The following is a 17,028-nucleotide window of genomic DNA, read 5'->3' as shown; positions in this document are numbered from 1 at the left end:
CAAACTAAAATGTTCACTAACTCTGGCAAATTTTTAAACAGGTTTGTGGCCCACCTCAAACTTTTCCATGGCCCACCGGTTGAAAATCGCTGTTCTAGGCGTTATATCAAAAACTTTCGAGAAGAACGCTCACATTATCACGTGCTGAGTCACATGACTGCAATCAGCTGAGCTGATTCTCGAGGAATCATAAATAATGTTACGCATGATGGCGTTACTGCTTTTGCTTTGGCTTTGCAATAAATATCATTTAATAATTCATCTAGGTTTTACCTATTTGGTTTTAGAATTGCTAACCTACAAGATCGTTTTGAACAACGAGCTTAAATTTGTTTTAGTAAACAGAGCTATCTAGTTCAGCAACATATCCAGGCTATTATTTATATTATTTATAGAATTGCAGTGGTTTTCAATGTGTGGAGCTACATGTACTTGAGAGGTTATCTGTTATTTTTTTATTCACTTATTATTTATAGGCCTACTATTACTGAATACTGTAGTGTATTTGATTTCAGATTAGTGTTGTTTTGAAACAAAATTCTCATTTCCTGTTTCAACTTTGTGGCTTGTCATTAATTAAATTGACTTGGATTGCGTTTAGGCTGTTGTGGTTTTGAATCTTTTCCTCAAGTGATTGACTTTTGCCTAGTCATGATGTTAGGCTATATATAATGTAATGCAAAAGCTTATGACCAAATAGCTTAGCCTATGCCTTGCCAGTGAGAATTAGACAGATAAGAAGCTGCACTTAAATATGGTTGGACAAATTACAACGTTCCTAATTGTGATACTTGGATTTGAGTCTTTTCAAAAAGTACATGGAGTGCTTCAACCACTTGAAATGAAGTTTATTTCTGATAAAATGAATAATTTTGATAAAACTGTACCAGCAAAAGATCCCATTTACCAACCGACTTGGGATTCTTTAGATAAACGACCATTACCATCTTGGTATGATGATGCTAAATTTGGAATATTCATTCATTGGGGAGTGTTTTCTGTGCCAAGTTTTGACAGTGAATGGTTTTGGAATTATTGGAAGGTACAGTAATCACGTAATTTATAAACATCTCATGGATTAGTGGCTTCATAGCTCAGATTAATTTCACTGCAGCTTAATTAACTTTCGTGTGGCACCTGTAGCATATTATACTTAATTTAACAGTGATGAGTTAGTAGAGTGAATTTATTTTTAAAACTGATTGCATTCATTATAATTATTCGAAAGCAGTAAACTAAGGTTCTGCATCAAACACTTAAGGTTAAGCATCAACACTGCTTTCAAGTTTGACAAAATATTAACGTCATTTACTTTGAGAAATAGCATTGCAAAAGCTATGATTTGCTTTAGTAGGCTATGATTTATATTAAAGTTTTACTAACTCAGCCAATTCTCATCTTACATTCTTACTTTAATTTAAGTCAGGTTTCTGGTAAGATAAATTTTATTCTATTGTCCTTTTTTAGGCCTACGGTAAATTTCAAGCAAATTTAAGTCAACATGGTTTTGCAATCTTTTTGTTGGTTTTGTTATGTGAATGTGTGTATGGGTCAGATGCATCAATTTTGTACCCTGTAGTCTCCAGAACGCATTTTTGCAGTTTTGGTATTTCTTAAGGTTTCAGTCTACTTTTTTAGGCTTTAAGTTACAGTTTAGATATGTGCCCCCCCTATGTAATGCTAATTTTCAATGGAAATTGTTAACTTCTTAGCAAAAATTTTGGATTTATCACAAAATTGCCCACTTTTTTTGGATTTTTCACGTTTTTACTTCTGTAATTCCCTTGTGATTTTTCACAGGCAAATACTGCAGTGCTAAACTGACTTTTATTTAACACTGTGCAGCTTTAGCTACATTTTAATGTTGAAATGACACTGGCTTTACAATTTTGGCCTTGTATTTTTCTCAATTTTACGAATCTGCAATTTTGGCTCCACTATGTTGTAGTCTCCAGAACGACCCATGGTACTACTCTACCAATGCCTACTCTGTGCTCCTGTTTGGGTGTAAAATGATGCAAATTTATATATAAACAAACCTACAAAACAAGAAAACAGATTTACTAAAAAGTGTGATAATAGTTCACTCTTCTATGGAAGCTATTTAGCCTGGCTCCAAAATTGTGTAGTCTCCAGAACAAACTTTAACAAAAAATGTATGCTTCCCTGTTTAAAATGGCAAACATTCTTCCAGTATGTGATGGACTAGTATGCTCACTTAGCAGGATTTCATAGAGAGGACTCGGAATAAATAAAAGATTAGGAATTTCTTTCTTATTGAATTTGTCTGTAGTCTCCAGAACACTGTAGTCTCCAGAACTTTTTTTTTTTCTTTTTTTTTGTAAAACCAGTAAGCACTCCTTTGTACAGTTATTTTTACATGTAATGTTACTATAAAAGTTGCTCATAAGAAATGATACCTGTTGAAGCATTCTGTAACCTATTTTTGATCTTAGAGAACATAGATACAGTTAAAGTTGTTAAATTTTAATTTAGCTGTGATTGTGAGGTGCTTTTTACGCATCTTTGATTGGCAATGGCTCCATATGAAAAAAGTATTGCTATTACTATTGCTAGCATATGATTTATTACTACCTTGAGGTCAAACAATACATGACTTTGGCTGAAGTATCAGAATATTTAGGTACATTATCGCACAACTGCAGTAAACCTGCTAGAAACTGATAAAATAGGTATACTCACACTGATATTTAATTTTCAGTATAAAAACATGATATTTTTTGGGGGCAGTCTTTTGATTTAGTTGGTAGAGAAGTATCTCAAGACTTTTAAATCAAAATTTTATGGCACCAAGCATTCTGAATTTTTTCTCCGTTCTGGAGACTACAGGTACAAAATTGATGCATCTGACCCGTATATTCTGCAAATGAAAATAACAAACCTGATGGTAGCATAATCAACAACTTTCAGGGTGACAAGAAAAAGCAAAAAGTTGTCAATTATATGAAGAAGAATTATCGTCCAAATTTTACATATCAAGATTTTGCCAAGTCTTTCACAGCAGAGTTGTTCGACCCCCAACAGTGGGCACGACTAATTAAAGGTAGCAGTATGATAACAAATGTCATATTTCCTGTACCATTTTACTGTACAAAGTTAGTTAGACTTGGCTTACCTGGTTATACAATATACAGTCTTCGACATTAAATAGCATATTTTTACTTCGGCAAAAACGTAGCCGAGGCAAAACTGCAAAAGTTGAAATTGCCTCGGCTATTGCTGTGAACGCTTGTTACGAAAACATTGTACCAAAACATGTAAAATGAGAAGAGAAAAATATATATACTAGAGTAGTCTATCACGATCGCACTGGTTATATCATGATAAAGTAGTATTGACACACTTTTAATTTGTTTTCTAGCCTATGTCTTATTGTAAAATGCTTGCTGAAATGGCCTGTTTAGTGTTCCTGTCAATATGCTACATGGAAAAACTTAGCTAAAAAATTGTGCCATGTAGGGCAATCATAGCACATTTTTTATGCAAAGCTTTTGATTTTACTGTAAAATTTTAGCAGGAGTTATCAGCAGTTTTTAAATTTAGTTTGTTTAAGGGGTTGTGGCAGTCGGTATTTGGTCATTTGGTCGACAGACATTTGGTCGACAGGACGTTTGGTCGACATACATTTGGTCGACAAGACATTTGGTCGACAGGACGTTAGGTCGACAGAATGATTCATTTTAGGGTTAGTTAACTAACCTGAACCCTAACCCAAATGTCCTGTCGACCAAATGTCTTGTCGACCAAATGTCTGTCGACCAAACGTCTGTCGACCAAACGTCCTGTTGACCAAATGACTGTCGACCAAACGACCGGCTACGTGGCAGTCCACCTGTCGGTTTCCAATGGTGGCATGTGTAATGTATCCTATATAGAATATTGATAAGGATTGCCCCGATAGCTCAGTTGGTTAGGGCGTGACTTCGTGAATGAAGAAGCTTCAAGATCAAGTGGCGCTGGTTCGACTCAATGCATTCTAAGGACTGCTCTCCATTCCGCGGCACCTAATGAATGAAATAATTTCCCTGCAACAACAGTTCAACAATCGGCAACTTCACTAGCTGTCAATCTCGGTAACAGGCCCTGCGTCAGAAGCCTCTACAAGTCTACAAGTACCTATGCGAAACTACCAGGAATATAATAACCTAGTATCTAGGCATTGTCAGTCTGAGGATAAATATTAAAAACCAAAGATTTGGTCAAAACTAAAACACATGCATAAATGTAGAGTCAGGTGCAAGATATGTGGTGCTGACGACAAAGCATCATGAAGGCTACACAAATTGGCCTTCACCCGTATCCTGGAATTGGAATGCAATGGATGTAGGACCAAATAGGAATCTGGTTGCTGACTTTGTATCAGCCATTCGGGATTCTACAGATTTGCACCTTGGTCTATACCACTCTCTTTATGAGTGGTTTAACCCAATGTATTTAAGGTAAGAAGGCAATATATTGAAAACCATGTTGGACTGCCGTTGCATCAATGTAAAAATGATGGATTTTGCTGAAGGGCTTTCATTACATTCCATTGTGCAATGTGCATGGTGTAATTTCAATCAATGAAAATAATTATGTATATGTTTCATGTTGTGGTCACATAAATAAGGCTGACGTGGTCAGTGATGGTCAGTTGTTATGATTTTCAAAATGTCAGTTGTTGTCGATTTTAACACCAAATAATTTTAGATTTGACCAAATAATTTGTTTTGAAGTACGGTAATTAAACACGCTAAAAACATTCAACAAATGTATAAAGGTTTTAGTGGGCATTTTATCTAGTTCCATGTGCAGAACTGATAATGAAAATAAATATTGTCATAGCACTCATAGCCTATGTTGCACATAGCCTTTCTCAAAAATATGGGTAGAAAAGCTATAAATTAATTATTAAACATTTGTAAACAATATGTACTTGTATACTACTTTGAAGAAGACATGGAGGTACGGTAATATAAAAGATTGGTTTAATGACATTAGCAGTGATATATTTCTTCATATTACGTATATTTCTGACATTCAGGACCAATCTAGAAATATGTACCGTACATGACATTCTCTATGAAATTAAAAAAATAAATGCTGTGCACTTCTAGTATGGGCAATGTAATTTTTGACACTGTGCCATCTTCTTGCAGCGATGTAGCAGCCAACTTTACCACAAGAAACTTCCCTGCAAAGAAAACCATGCCAGAGCTTTATGAACTTGTCAATACTTTCAAGCCGGAGCTACTGTGGTCAGACGGACCTCACGGTCCAACTGAATACTGGAACTCAACCGGATTCTTGGCTTGGTTGTACAACGAAAGCCCAGTAAAGGTAAAATGTTTCTTGTAAAATGTAACCATCATAACGTCGGACAACGGCACGAAGTGTGTGGTTACTGGTTAAGCATTTAATAAACAAATAGTAAGAATAATATAGCGAGAAATATGTTTCAATTTATATGCAAAATTGTACAAATGTGGAACTTCTTTTTCGAAAAACATGAGATTCCTCTCAGGTCAGGAACCGCCGATGTAGTTTATTTGCAGTTGAATTGCCATCCCCTTTGACTGGGCAAGAACCGAATTAAATCTTGTAACGTTTATTAATGAAAGATTCTTCTGCAGCAAAAAAAAATTATTAGTTACATAAGATTTTCAACAATTCCGTGCAGCAAACTAGTTTTGTACATTGACTCAACGTCTGTAAAATTTGGATTAATCTAAAAAAAAGATTAATGGGCTGGCTAGGGCGTTAAAATACGAAGAAGGATGGTTTTAGTTCATCGTGATCTATCTGACCAATTTTTGACATATCCTAACTACACTCCAGGACAAAGTCGTGACCAATGATAGATGGGCAAGCGATAGCAAATGTAAACATGGTGGATATTACACTTGCAACGATAGGTAAGATCAACTTGTGATTGATGGTTTAGTTAAGTGAACTTTCATTGAAAGTTTATGGTGACTTTCTTGTATTTTGTTGCCAAGAAGCGAGAGCTGTCAAATCATGATGTTTTTAAGCACGAGTTGAAATGGCAATGGAGACTACATATTGTTGCACCACCTGTACAATCTATATTTTGAGGCTATGGACAATTTACTTCACATAAAATATTTACTTTTAAATTTATTAATCCAGTTACACAAAATTAAGCATTTATGTATGCTTAATTTTCACATGACGAAAGCAAGCATTCCAGTATCACAAGCTGAAAAGCTGCGACTGCACCATATCGACTGAATAAATTGCTCCATAGTTCGCAATCGTGTCAACCCTATCGGTTCGAGATAAGTTTGAAATAATCCGAGTCTGAATCGACACTTAGGGTTGGATACACCAACAAAGGGTCTTTTAAACGACCGATTATTCAAATTGTCTGACAGGTTAATTAAGCACCAGGTTTATCGGTGGATCAGTAGTCGGCGATTGCAATCAACGGATTACGGTTGGTGCATACGAAAAAATAATTAGTCCACGAAATAAGTAGCTTATTAAGCGGGCTATATTTTTCTTTTCTGAACAAAGTCGATTAATTGATTAAACGGTTCTAAAGCTTAATTATCCGCTGTCGGTGCGTCCAAAGCAAAGTCCCTTTCCCTGCTTTGACTCTTACGTTATGATGTCTGTTTATTTACATGTGTGCACATGAACCTATGTGCTGAAAAAAAATTAACGTAAGTAAAGCACCAATTAAATAGTGACCGGCAGTAATGCCTTCATCATATCACTCCATTAACAGAGGCCAAGCCCTGTTTTACCTCAAGCGGCTGCGATTGAAACAGTTGATGTACAGAAGTAAATATTTTGTTCTGAAACCAAAAGTATTTATGTTAGGTTTAAATTTTGTAAAAGATGTTTTTTCGTCTTGTTTGTGTTTGTCATATCTCCTATTGAATACAATTGCTTCCGTTTTAATGTAATTCCTGCCTATCAATGGTAAAATTCTTTAATTCAAACTGCACGTTTTCTCGCGTAATGGCCACAATTACTCAATTAAATTCTAAATTTGTGCTGATTGAACCGTTTTTTAATAGTAATATGTTCAGTTTTGAGAAGAAAAACAAATGAAGAAATGGTTTGGTGAACATGTCGATGGTCATGTCAACTTTTGCTGATGAGAATGATGGCAGTTTGTAAACCTGTTTCAATGGCGACAGCTATTTCATCGGCTTGTTTTTTGTTTTTCCACCAGTTTGGCTGCTCTTTCTATCAACCTTCATTTGTTCAACAAACATTTCTTGCATCGTGCAAGCAAGAAACGATTAATTGGACACGTTTTGAAAGTTTTAATTTTGCCTCAAAACATCACCACTCAATGTTGCTTTACATGACGTATAACTTGTCATTTTAGCTCAATTGTGTCTTGTGATTCTTTCACTCAATCACGAAGACGAAAACAAAACAATTGAATAATCGACCATAAAGTAGGCCTGATTGAGTTTATAAATATCTTCCAGAATACGCAGAAACAAAATAACTTCGATCCTTTTCACCGCAGCATTGCAACCACGTTCGGAAAAAGAACCAAATAAAGCTAAAAAAAAATTTACAGATAAATGACAAAAACAAAACTGTTTGAGACGTTGCAATTATGTGATGCCTTAACAAAGTTTTGCTACGAACTACCACAACCAGCATGAAAGCTGTCAGGGTTGTTGTTCATCTTGCCAGAATACAATTTTAGACTTTTAATATGGTTTCGTTTTTTCCTCTTTTTGTTGTTTAGGCTTTAGGGAGTTTAGGCTATATACCACAAATCAAATTCGAAATCTTTCAATCCTTTGCAGATATAACCCTGGTGTTCTGCAGAAACATAAGTGGGAGGATTGCATGACAATTGACAAACATTCCTGGGGTTATCGAAGAGAGGCCAATATTGAAGATTTCTTGACTATTAAAGAAATTATCGCAGTGAGTGAAATTTTGTTCAATTGCTAAAAACTAATTTTGATAGCTGGAGCTACTGTAGTTGTGTGTAGGCTAATACTTTGAATAAGTTATATTTTTCTCTTGTCTAAAGGATTTTTTAAGCATAAAAATTTAGTTTGGTTTGCCTTATTGTAGTGTTGTTTCGGCGGACCGATTGCCCTCTCTTGGGTTTGAAATTTGTGCCAATGTTGTTTTTTCGCATTTGTTTTTACGGACGTGGCTTACCTGCAGACGACCGGCAGTTTTACTCTACAATCGCTTCTGCTGCCTGCCAAAGGCCATTGTGTTTAGGAAGCCACGTACCTTTTTGGAAATTGAGTATTTACGTTAGCACGCAAGAGAATAACAGAACTCCTTCCCAGACATTTGTGCTGTAGTTTTTTTGAGTACATAACCCTTTGACGTCCTCAAGTGTGCAAAAAAAAACTGGTTTTTATCTCCGCTTGCAGACTCAAATAAATGAAAGAATAAAGGATTGGAAGTTATGTGTGTGATAGTAAAGAGAGCGAAGGAGGAATTGTAGGAAGGCATCAAGCCTCTACTCTTTAAAAGAACCAACTAGGCTATAAATGTTTTCGAAAGAATATTTTTTCATAAATTAACTTCCATTGGTTAGGGTTAAATGTGTAGTGTTGCACATGTCATATAGTTATATACTTAATAGACGCAAGCAAGCCTAATACGTAATAACACCTACAAGATATCTACTGTTTACGCCAAAAGACTTTCATCTTGCGTTTGTGTACCTTTATGTATTTCAGACGTTAGCGTCTACTATTAGCTGCGGTGGGAACATGCTGATGAATATTGGCCCAAGACGCGATGGAACCATTGCCCCGATATTCCAAGAACGACTCCAGCAGATTGGAATCTGGCTGAAAGTCAATGGGGAAGCTGTGTATGGTACGAAGCCTTGGAGAGCACAAAACGACACAATAACTGAAAATATTTGGTACACTGCGAAAGGCTCTTACTTCTACGCTTTTGTGTTGTCTTGGCCTAAAGAAAATCTCCTCGTGTTAGGAGAACCTAAATATGGAAGGTCTGATGCAACTGTTACGCTTCTTGGATCAAGTTCGACCGTGGTTTGGCGATATGACGAAGAAAAGCTTCGCATTACTTTTCCTGTATTAAATCCTTTAGAATTGCCGTGCCAGTGGTCTTGGATACTTCGCTTTGAAGGCTTCAAGTAGCGACGGACAGAATCCTGCCCTCGACTTATTCATTTTCTAAAAAATTTTCATCACACAACGGAGACGATACACCCCCAACATGTTCATCAATCATAGTTTCTTCTTTTCGTTTTTCTTAGTATTTTTTCTTACGATTCAACCACCTCAGATCTTGCTTTACCTTTGTGCCAGATTATAGTTAGCCTACTGTGCTTATCGTTTTCAAAGTTACTTTTTATCAATGATGCTATTGTACTGAAAGTATAATATAGTATACTCAGAAGGTCTTTGCTGCTACAACAGCAACAGTAGAAAAGTGACGCACAGCGCTTGCTCAAATCAATAGCATGCAGATCTGATTGTCGGTAGGCTTACTACCATGAATTCGAAGCAGTTGTTCTGAGGTAGTTTCACTTGGCGAAATTAACTATTCTTGTATCAACTCTGCTCAGTTTCGTTCTTAAATTGATTTTCTAATCCTTCTATTGCAGTGGTAACAAGTTGCTCTTACAAATAAAAAGTAATGTTTTTATAACTTTGAACTTGAATTTTCCTTTGAGATTGTCATAAGAAAAGCTATAGATTTTGTGCATGAATTATAACATTGTCGTTGCATCATTAGCCCACGATAGAAGCAATGGCGTCTCGGTAATGACCGTGTCATTGTAGTTTTCATTTAATATTTTAAAATTCATACACCACACATTCACCTTTGTATAGTAATCCAAGCCTCATTACTCAAAATTTTTCGCTTTCTGGCACAAATATGATGAGACTCTTCCAATGTAATCCAACCACCTTCTTTCTACCCCAATCAATGGACACTTAGACCAGGGTTGTTGGTATTTTACCCGGCCCAAAAAAACCCGGGGGGGTTTTTTTAATAAAACCCACTTAAAAAAAACCAAAAAAACCCATAAAAAAACCCAGAGCATCATATTTGTCCAGTTTTTATTGGAAAATTAAAAAATTTTACAAAAACACAACAAGGCACTTACAACAAACTTTAAATTAGGACTTAAGGATGTGATTGTGAAGTAAATTTCCAAGAATAAACTGAAAACGTAGTGGATATTGCACAGTACACAAAAATCAAGTAATGTCACTTTGTGTATACTACACTAAAACTCATTTATGCAAGAAGGCCTTATAGTTAAATTGGTGAAAGTACTACTCTACTGTAGTCTGTATAATATATATGATGTGAAATGCAATTTAGGAGGCTATTTACCAATTACAGATTCTGGATTCTAACGCATGGCTGTTTCAGAGCATTTGCCTAATTGGCCACGCAATCGCTCAATTGCTCATCCATTACTATATATAATATATACATAAATGACAAAAAATATTTAAACATGATGGCATAAATGCTCCTTGCCTTCAAATCTAAACAAATGATGCAATAATGTAATTTCTACCACGGTAGCATCAACTTGGTATAGAAATCAGTGGATGATGCAACATCCAACTTGATCTTGAAACTAATGGATGATGCAACATTCAAGCAACAACAGCCCTAGTGCATTATTTTATTGAGTTATGCAAGCATGTACTGTGAGTGAAAGGCACTTCACTCGTAAAAAGTAGTTTTGAGGTGAAATAAGCATGAATCTACTTTTTTTTGCATCTTTTTTAAAATAACCCAATAAAACCCCAAAAAAAACGGGTTTTTTTGAAAAAACCCGGGCGGGTTGGGCTTTTTTTTTAAAAAAAACGGGTTTTTCTCAACCCTGACTTAGACAGCCTTGCTACTTGAGTATTTAGTTGATTTGTTTCTTGACTCGTTTCAACCGACGACACAAATGCATCCAACATGCTTACGTACTACGTAGCCAATTATTTGCTATCAAATGCACTTTTGTTGGCATGTGTTATTTAGCTTAGTAAAATTGTTGAGATAATTGGAGTTACTTTTTTTCATAACTATGGACTTTCTGTTTCAAGTTTAAAACGGATCGAGAAATTACTTTTTCAACGGCTCTCCAATTGCTGCCCTCATCATTCAAGAAATGCACAGCACTTTCTTTGAGTCACTGTGGTAGGCAACATGTTTTATCTGCCCCATGCGAAAATCTACTGATAATAAAAGCTAATTTAGCGCTTCGCAAAGTCTTATTCCAATGTGATGATTGCCACAAAGAAACGGAGAACTCAGTAGGCTACACAAAAAATACCTATATCTTTCCTAACAGAATCTTTAATAGACGAAACATTAATTACCTTTTAGCAATGCGTGAAATGGAGAACATTATTAACAGTCATTCACTTACGGAAAACACAGGAGTTTTAAAAAAGTAAAATTGGTAAGATAAGTAAACAATGCAAAACTTAATGTCCGAAAAAGTAAAGTTGAATAGGGTATGTGGGGGGATTGCCTTGGAAAATTTTGACAAATAGCCTACAATGTTGTTGTGGTCACTTTTTAGTCATTTTTGACGTACCATAATAATGTTATTTTTTAAAATCAAGATCCTACTACACATTTTGTAGGCTACTTAACTAAATTCATGAAATGAAATTTGGGTAGAAAGTTTAATTTTAAATTTAAGTTATCTAAGTATTTAAAAAAAAACTTCATTTACGACCACAGAAGGATTTAAATAAGTATTTTCTTGAAAATTTTCTATAGCCTAATATGGTGTAGTTTTTCAACAGCCTAGGACTTTAGGAGTCTATCTGAGGTGTCCTTCGCTTCACCAACAGTATTTTCACGTCACATTTCACTTTATAGCAGTCTCCATTTAACATTGAAAATGATCAGTCTAATTGTTAATTAACTAAGTGGGCACTGGGCATGTGTTTATTACGAAATATTACATTTTTTTTATGCAGGATACAAAATTATTTTTACACTCTTAATGCACTACTGAAACTATGCAATACGCATGCCTAAACTCGCTGGTTAGGTAAATAAAATGTGATTAAGCAAGCGAAAATTTTCCGCAAAATTGAGAAAAAATGACATATTAAATGCTACATATAAAATTACAAACCTGGAAAACGCGGCATGTATTTAAAGTTGAAAAACGCTGCACGAAATAATCTATGCGAGGGGCCCTTATTGGTGGAGATGGACCCCATCCAGGGGGTTGAGAAACAGTAAATACGGCCTTGCATAATTTAAGTTATTGATTATATCGAGCCATGTTGAGCACATTTTCTTGAAATAGCAAATAGGTATGATTTAAAGGGCCCATTTTAGCCCGATAGTTAAACATTTTAGGACTAATGTCCCTAGCAAATTTCATTGGTACGTCAATCTCATTCAAATATAAACTTTGCCTATGATTTTTTATAGCTTGATTTAAATCAAACAACCCTGTTTTAAACAGTAAAAAAACACTGAACAGACTAAAATGTATGAACACCTAAACAGCCGTAACCCTTCGCGGGGGACAGGAGCGGTTAACACGGCCCTGGTTCGTAGCGTTAGCGTCCAAACCAAACAGTCCATAATTATCAGACCAATTCAAAAGTTGTGCATAATTGTTTCTGCAAAACCAATGTAATTGATATTGTATTTTCATATTGTATTGTGAGTTTGTAGCCATTTGAAGAAATTTACGAGGCCTTAAATGGGAGGGATCTTACTGCCAAATTTCGGTACTTATATATGCCCTTTGCATTTATGAAAAGATTGCATGGCCTTTTCAATAACAGCAACCAATTTTATTTTCCACTTTCTTTGTGTTCGTTAAGTGTTTGCAACCCACATATTTGGTTAGTTTGTTTTTGAATCTTTATCCTCGACTGACAAAGCCTTGATAGGGTATTCCTGGTAGTTTCACATACTTATACAGGCTTTTGACGAAGGGCCGGTTACCGAGATTGGCAGAGTGAAGTTTCCAATTGTTGAAGAAGTGTTGTTGTCGGGAAATTATTCCTTTCACTTGCTAGGTGCCGCTGAATTCAGAATTATACCCTTATAAGACTTTGAAGCAACACACTTGATGTAGCCTACGTGTTTAAAACATTGCTAGAGTACGGTAAGTATTATAGCCTAATTGATAATATAACGTTGTTCAATGCAAATAATAACACAAAATAATACAAGTTCCACAATTTTTCAAGACATTCATCGTATTCCAAACCATAAGACGTTTGGCGACTTCGGGTCTCAACTTTCTCAGTGGAGGACCGACCATTCGTATAAACAGTTACAGTGTGTAGAGAAGCACAGTCAGATGTCAGTATGACGTTCATTTGTGAAAATCCACGTTCACACTCGCTCGATGAAATTGGAATGTATTTTATTAAAGTTATAAAATTTTGAAGACTCTGGGATCTTTTTTTCGTAGTTACATATTCACGAAGTCCCCTCACAGCTTCGCATTCATCTAAGCACAATCTCTTTGCCACTTCAATGATTTCGCTTTCTCCGTGTGCCATTACTGTGTCCTCTGGCCAAGTTGTTGGATCAAGTATTTTGCAGGCGTTAATAAATGACGAGTGTGTTGAATTCAACAAGCGATCTTGGATGGAATTTCCTAAGTGATGATAGAAGATGCGGGGATTGATTGGCGGGCTATTTCTGCAATTGATACCACGACTGGTCAGACATATAACAAGGCTACTCTGAATAGGGCAAGGCATACTAAGAGTGCTGCTAAGCAGCGGGAAACAGTCAGTAATGAAAGTGGAAAAATACAGAAAAGACTATTTGTGACGTAATAAGGTGATTCAATAAAGTATCGATTGTAAACGTCAGGGTGGGGCGCTAGGACAGTCAAGCTGCCTCAATGTTGCACAATAAAGGGTTTAATGGATGATACAAATTACAAGCACCATCTTAAGGATAGCTACTCTGAACTGGGCAAAGCATAACAAGAGCATAAAATGTTTTAGTTTCCTGAACGCCGTTCCGGACAAATGGACTTTTTGTTCGAGCTTCTGGAGCGGCGTTCGGATCGTTCCGGTTGAAATCCAGCCCTGTCTAGGCTATATCTTACTAATGCAGTTATTTGTAAAAACATTTGGACAAAAGTCCGGTTATTAACGTAACGATGTTACTGAAAGAACATTGACTAGGCTATATGATTTCATTGTAATATTAGACTACATCAAATACCAAAAGTATATTTGTACAAAGGTGCAAGTTTGATGCAAGAAGCATTCAACTTGATGTAGGGACGGTACATTACGGGACGCGCAACTCCGTTGTTCCTTCAACATTAGAAGGGTTAATTGCCAATTTGACATTTTTTTTTACGCTTTACTGCTGGCTTGCTTTCAACTAAAAACCTTAAATTACTTTAAAACCAACTTCACTCTTCTTATATAACCCATAAAAAGTAAAATATTTTGTAAATTACAAAAAAACGTAACCCTTCTAGTATGTTGCAGATAAGTCAAAAGCGGATGAAGTTTCGCATCCCTATGATCTACAATCCCTAAACTTGATAGTTTATGTACGGTAATTGGGACGCAGACAGGTTTATGGATGTAGATTGAAGTCAGCCTTGTTTGTTTACCTAAGTTGAAAGTTTTATTGCCTGTGTTTTCTTACACTGCCAAGTTGATGACTGTGAAGTTATTAGACCAGCGGTCGGGAACCCATGGTTCGAGAGCTTTTAGTTATATGGCTCTTCGTGACTGCATTTGGCTCACAGAAAGTTTTATCATAAATTTTTGTTACAATTTAAAGCCGAAAATACGCTAAGAGTGCACCAAATTAGGCTACATGCATTTTTTCAATTTTTTGGAAGAGGTCCCCCAAACTCCCGCTGTTTCTCTTATTTTCAGTAAACACATGGCCCCACTTTCACAACTCTTCATTTGCCACATGTTAGTTGTGTTAAGTGTTAAAGCATTAGGCTACGTGGTTTCTTACGGAAAGAAATTTCTAAAAAATGTAGCTTTCATTGCTCTCTTGGTTTTGTTTTTGTTTTGAATCTTTATCTTCGGACTGACGAAGCCTTGATAGGTTATACCTGGTGCTGGTAGTTTTGCATAGCCCAGTTGTATAGAGGCTTTGACACAGGGCCGGTTATCAAGATTGGCAGAGTGAAGTTTTCGATTGTTGAAATCTTGTTGCCGGGGAATTATTTCACCCATTAGGTGCCGCTGAATGGAGAACAGTCCTTAATGCGTAGCTCAAGTGCATGTAGCGCCTGCCGCTTTTCTTATGTTTCTTTGAATCTTATTGCCGTTGTGAAACCTGTGTTTGTTAGGAATTTGAAACGCTGTCTTGAATTCGGGCGTTTCCTTGAGAATTTGTACCACTTATTAGGGTTTGATATATAGCCTATAGGCCTATATACGTAGTTTTATGTCGTTTTAGCATTTTGCATCTGCTGCATGCTGCATTGCTTAGAGCACTGAGCTTCCCTTAAATCAACCGTCAAACAAAAAGCGTTAAACAAAAATCAGTAGCCTAGGCCTACCGTGTGGTTTTTCTCAGTCATTGGGTGGTGCGTTATTTTCAGTCAGTTCACCACGGATTCTTTTCCTGAAAGTCACAGTGTCAGTTCAGTTATGATTGTAGTTTAACTTTATGTTCTGAATCATGATTCCGATTCAGTTCATCTCTTTCTGTTTGTAATCAAGTTAGGCCTTATTTGGCTGCAACTTTTTCGATATGAAAGTTTGTTTTTCTTTGCAATAAACTCATACTCGCAGTCTTCTACATCAGGTGGTGGTGTCTTATAGCAAACACTTTGTATTTCCCTTGAACTCATCAAATATTTGCCAGCTCCCCAATTTTTTTTTCTGGCTACGCCACTGCTCGCAGAAAACCAAGGTATTATTCTCAGATCATTCCCACTACCAGTGACAATCGGCGAGGGAAAGCAAGGAAAGCAGTGCTTATCTGAGCGAAAACTATGCAAAATATAATGACTGAATTCTAGGTTTAACTTCTTATTATTTTTATCACGTCTATTTTAACTTGAAAATTACTGTGTTCGTGACTAGAATTACTCGTAACGCTTGTGAGTAGTCTAAGTCCTCACCAAACCACATGTCTTGCCTATAAATGCCAATTAACGCAAACGCTCCTGTCAGAAACAACCACTGAGGCTTCAGGGAAATCAACTTGCAAAGTTGCTTTCCCCACGTCCAAAAACGTCGAAAAACGCCTTCGTTTTATCCAATCCTTACTCGTTTTGCAAAACGTCACCAGCTGCTTAGCTAATCAGATGTGTTATGATTAGAGTTGCTTTCCCAGTGACGTCAATGCGTTCAATCGCTAGACTAACTGGTCATATGCACAGAATGGTCTCTCGTCACGGTACACAGCACAGCATCATAAAGGCGAAAAGATTGTTGCTGTTTTTTTTATGTCTCCTTGCCATGTAGGCTACTTTAGCCTACTAGCTTTCATAGTCATGCCTTTGCCCTTTTTACAGCGTTGATATATCGTTACTTCGCCAATGAACGTTCAGGTGCGGATGCAATAGCCTATTTAGTTCGTTAAGCTTCTATACGCAGGAGGCAAACTTATCCAGCTTTTTGCAGAAATTGCTTGCGGTTGTAATGTTTAGGCCTAAGTGTTAGTTTTTGTTGTGTAGGCCTAACTGAATATTTGAGAATGAACATTCAATTAAATATTTAGACAACTATTATTCTATGTCTAACACTGGATTTTGGTCCTGCAACGTTAAAATTAAGATTGTTCATGACTTCTAAACATTAAATGGATGTATGATCACGACATAGGCGAAGCACAATTTGACAGATTTTTATTTTTGATTTGTTTTGGAAATGCTCTCAGAGCGCACCAAATTGGAAGTGTTTTTTAAAAATTTCTGGGGGAGGCCCTCCAGACCCCCCGCTGGAAGTGTTGTCTTCGGCAACACGCCTTCGGGCTTCGCTCGACGGTTACGCCCTTCGTGCCTACTACCTTGCTGTAGAATATTGTTTTTCCAACGGTTTAAGCCACCGAACGTCACTGCCCACTACCATGCTGGTACTC

General features: G+C 36.5%; 1 protein-coding gene across 1 annotated transcript; it reads left to right on the top strand.

The window, feature by feature from the left end:
- Positions 1 to 527: 527 nt before the first annotated feature.
- LOC145788249 (alpha-L-fucosidase-like) lies at positions 528 to 9,655 on the top strand. Its single transcript, XM_082600025.1, has 7 exons — positions 528 to 1,042; positions 2,932 to 3,064; positions 4,250 to 4,460; positions 5,160 to 5,340; positions 5,839 to 5,915; positions 7,800 to 7,923; positions 8,703 to 9,655. Exons 1-7 carry the CDS (start codon positions 755 to 757, stop codon positions 9,132 to 9,134), a joined length of 1,446 nt encoding a protein of 481 aa, XP_082456151.1. The 5' UTR covers positions 528 to 754; the 3' UTR covers positions 9,135 to 9,655.
- The last annotated feature ends 7,373 nt before the right edge of the window (positions 9,656 to 17,028 follow it).

This window comes from Aplidium turbinatum, chromosome 2, assembly GCF_918807975.1.
Source record: "Aplidium turbinatum chromosome 2, kaAplTurb1.1, whole genome shotgun sequence".
In the NCBI taxonomy this organism is placed as follows: domain Eukaryota; kingdom Metazoa; phylum Chordata; class Ascidiacea; order Aplousobranchia; family Polyclinidae; genus Aplidium; species Aplidium turbinatum.
This window is presented reverse-complemented; position numbering and strand designations above follow the sequence as displayed.

Excerpts from the sequence above, each read along its gene's own strand:
- LOC145788249 (XM_082600025.1), top strand. The coding sequence starts at position 755 with ATGGTTGGACAAATTACAACGTTCCTAATTGTGATACTTGGATTTGAG. Across the intron at positions 4,461-5,159 it reads TTTAACCCAATGTATTTAAG|CGATGTAGCAGCCAACTTTA; the intron begins GTAAGAAGGCAA and ends ATCTTCTTGCAG. Across the intron at positions 5,916-7,799 it reads TATTACACTTGCAACGATAG|ATATAACCCTGGTGTTCTGC; the intron begins GTAAGATCAACT and ends AATCCTTTGCAG.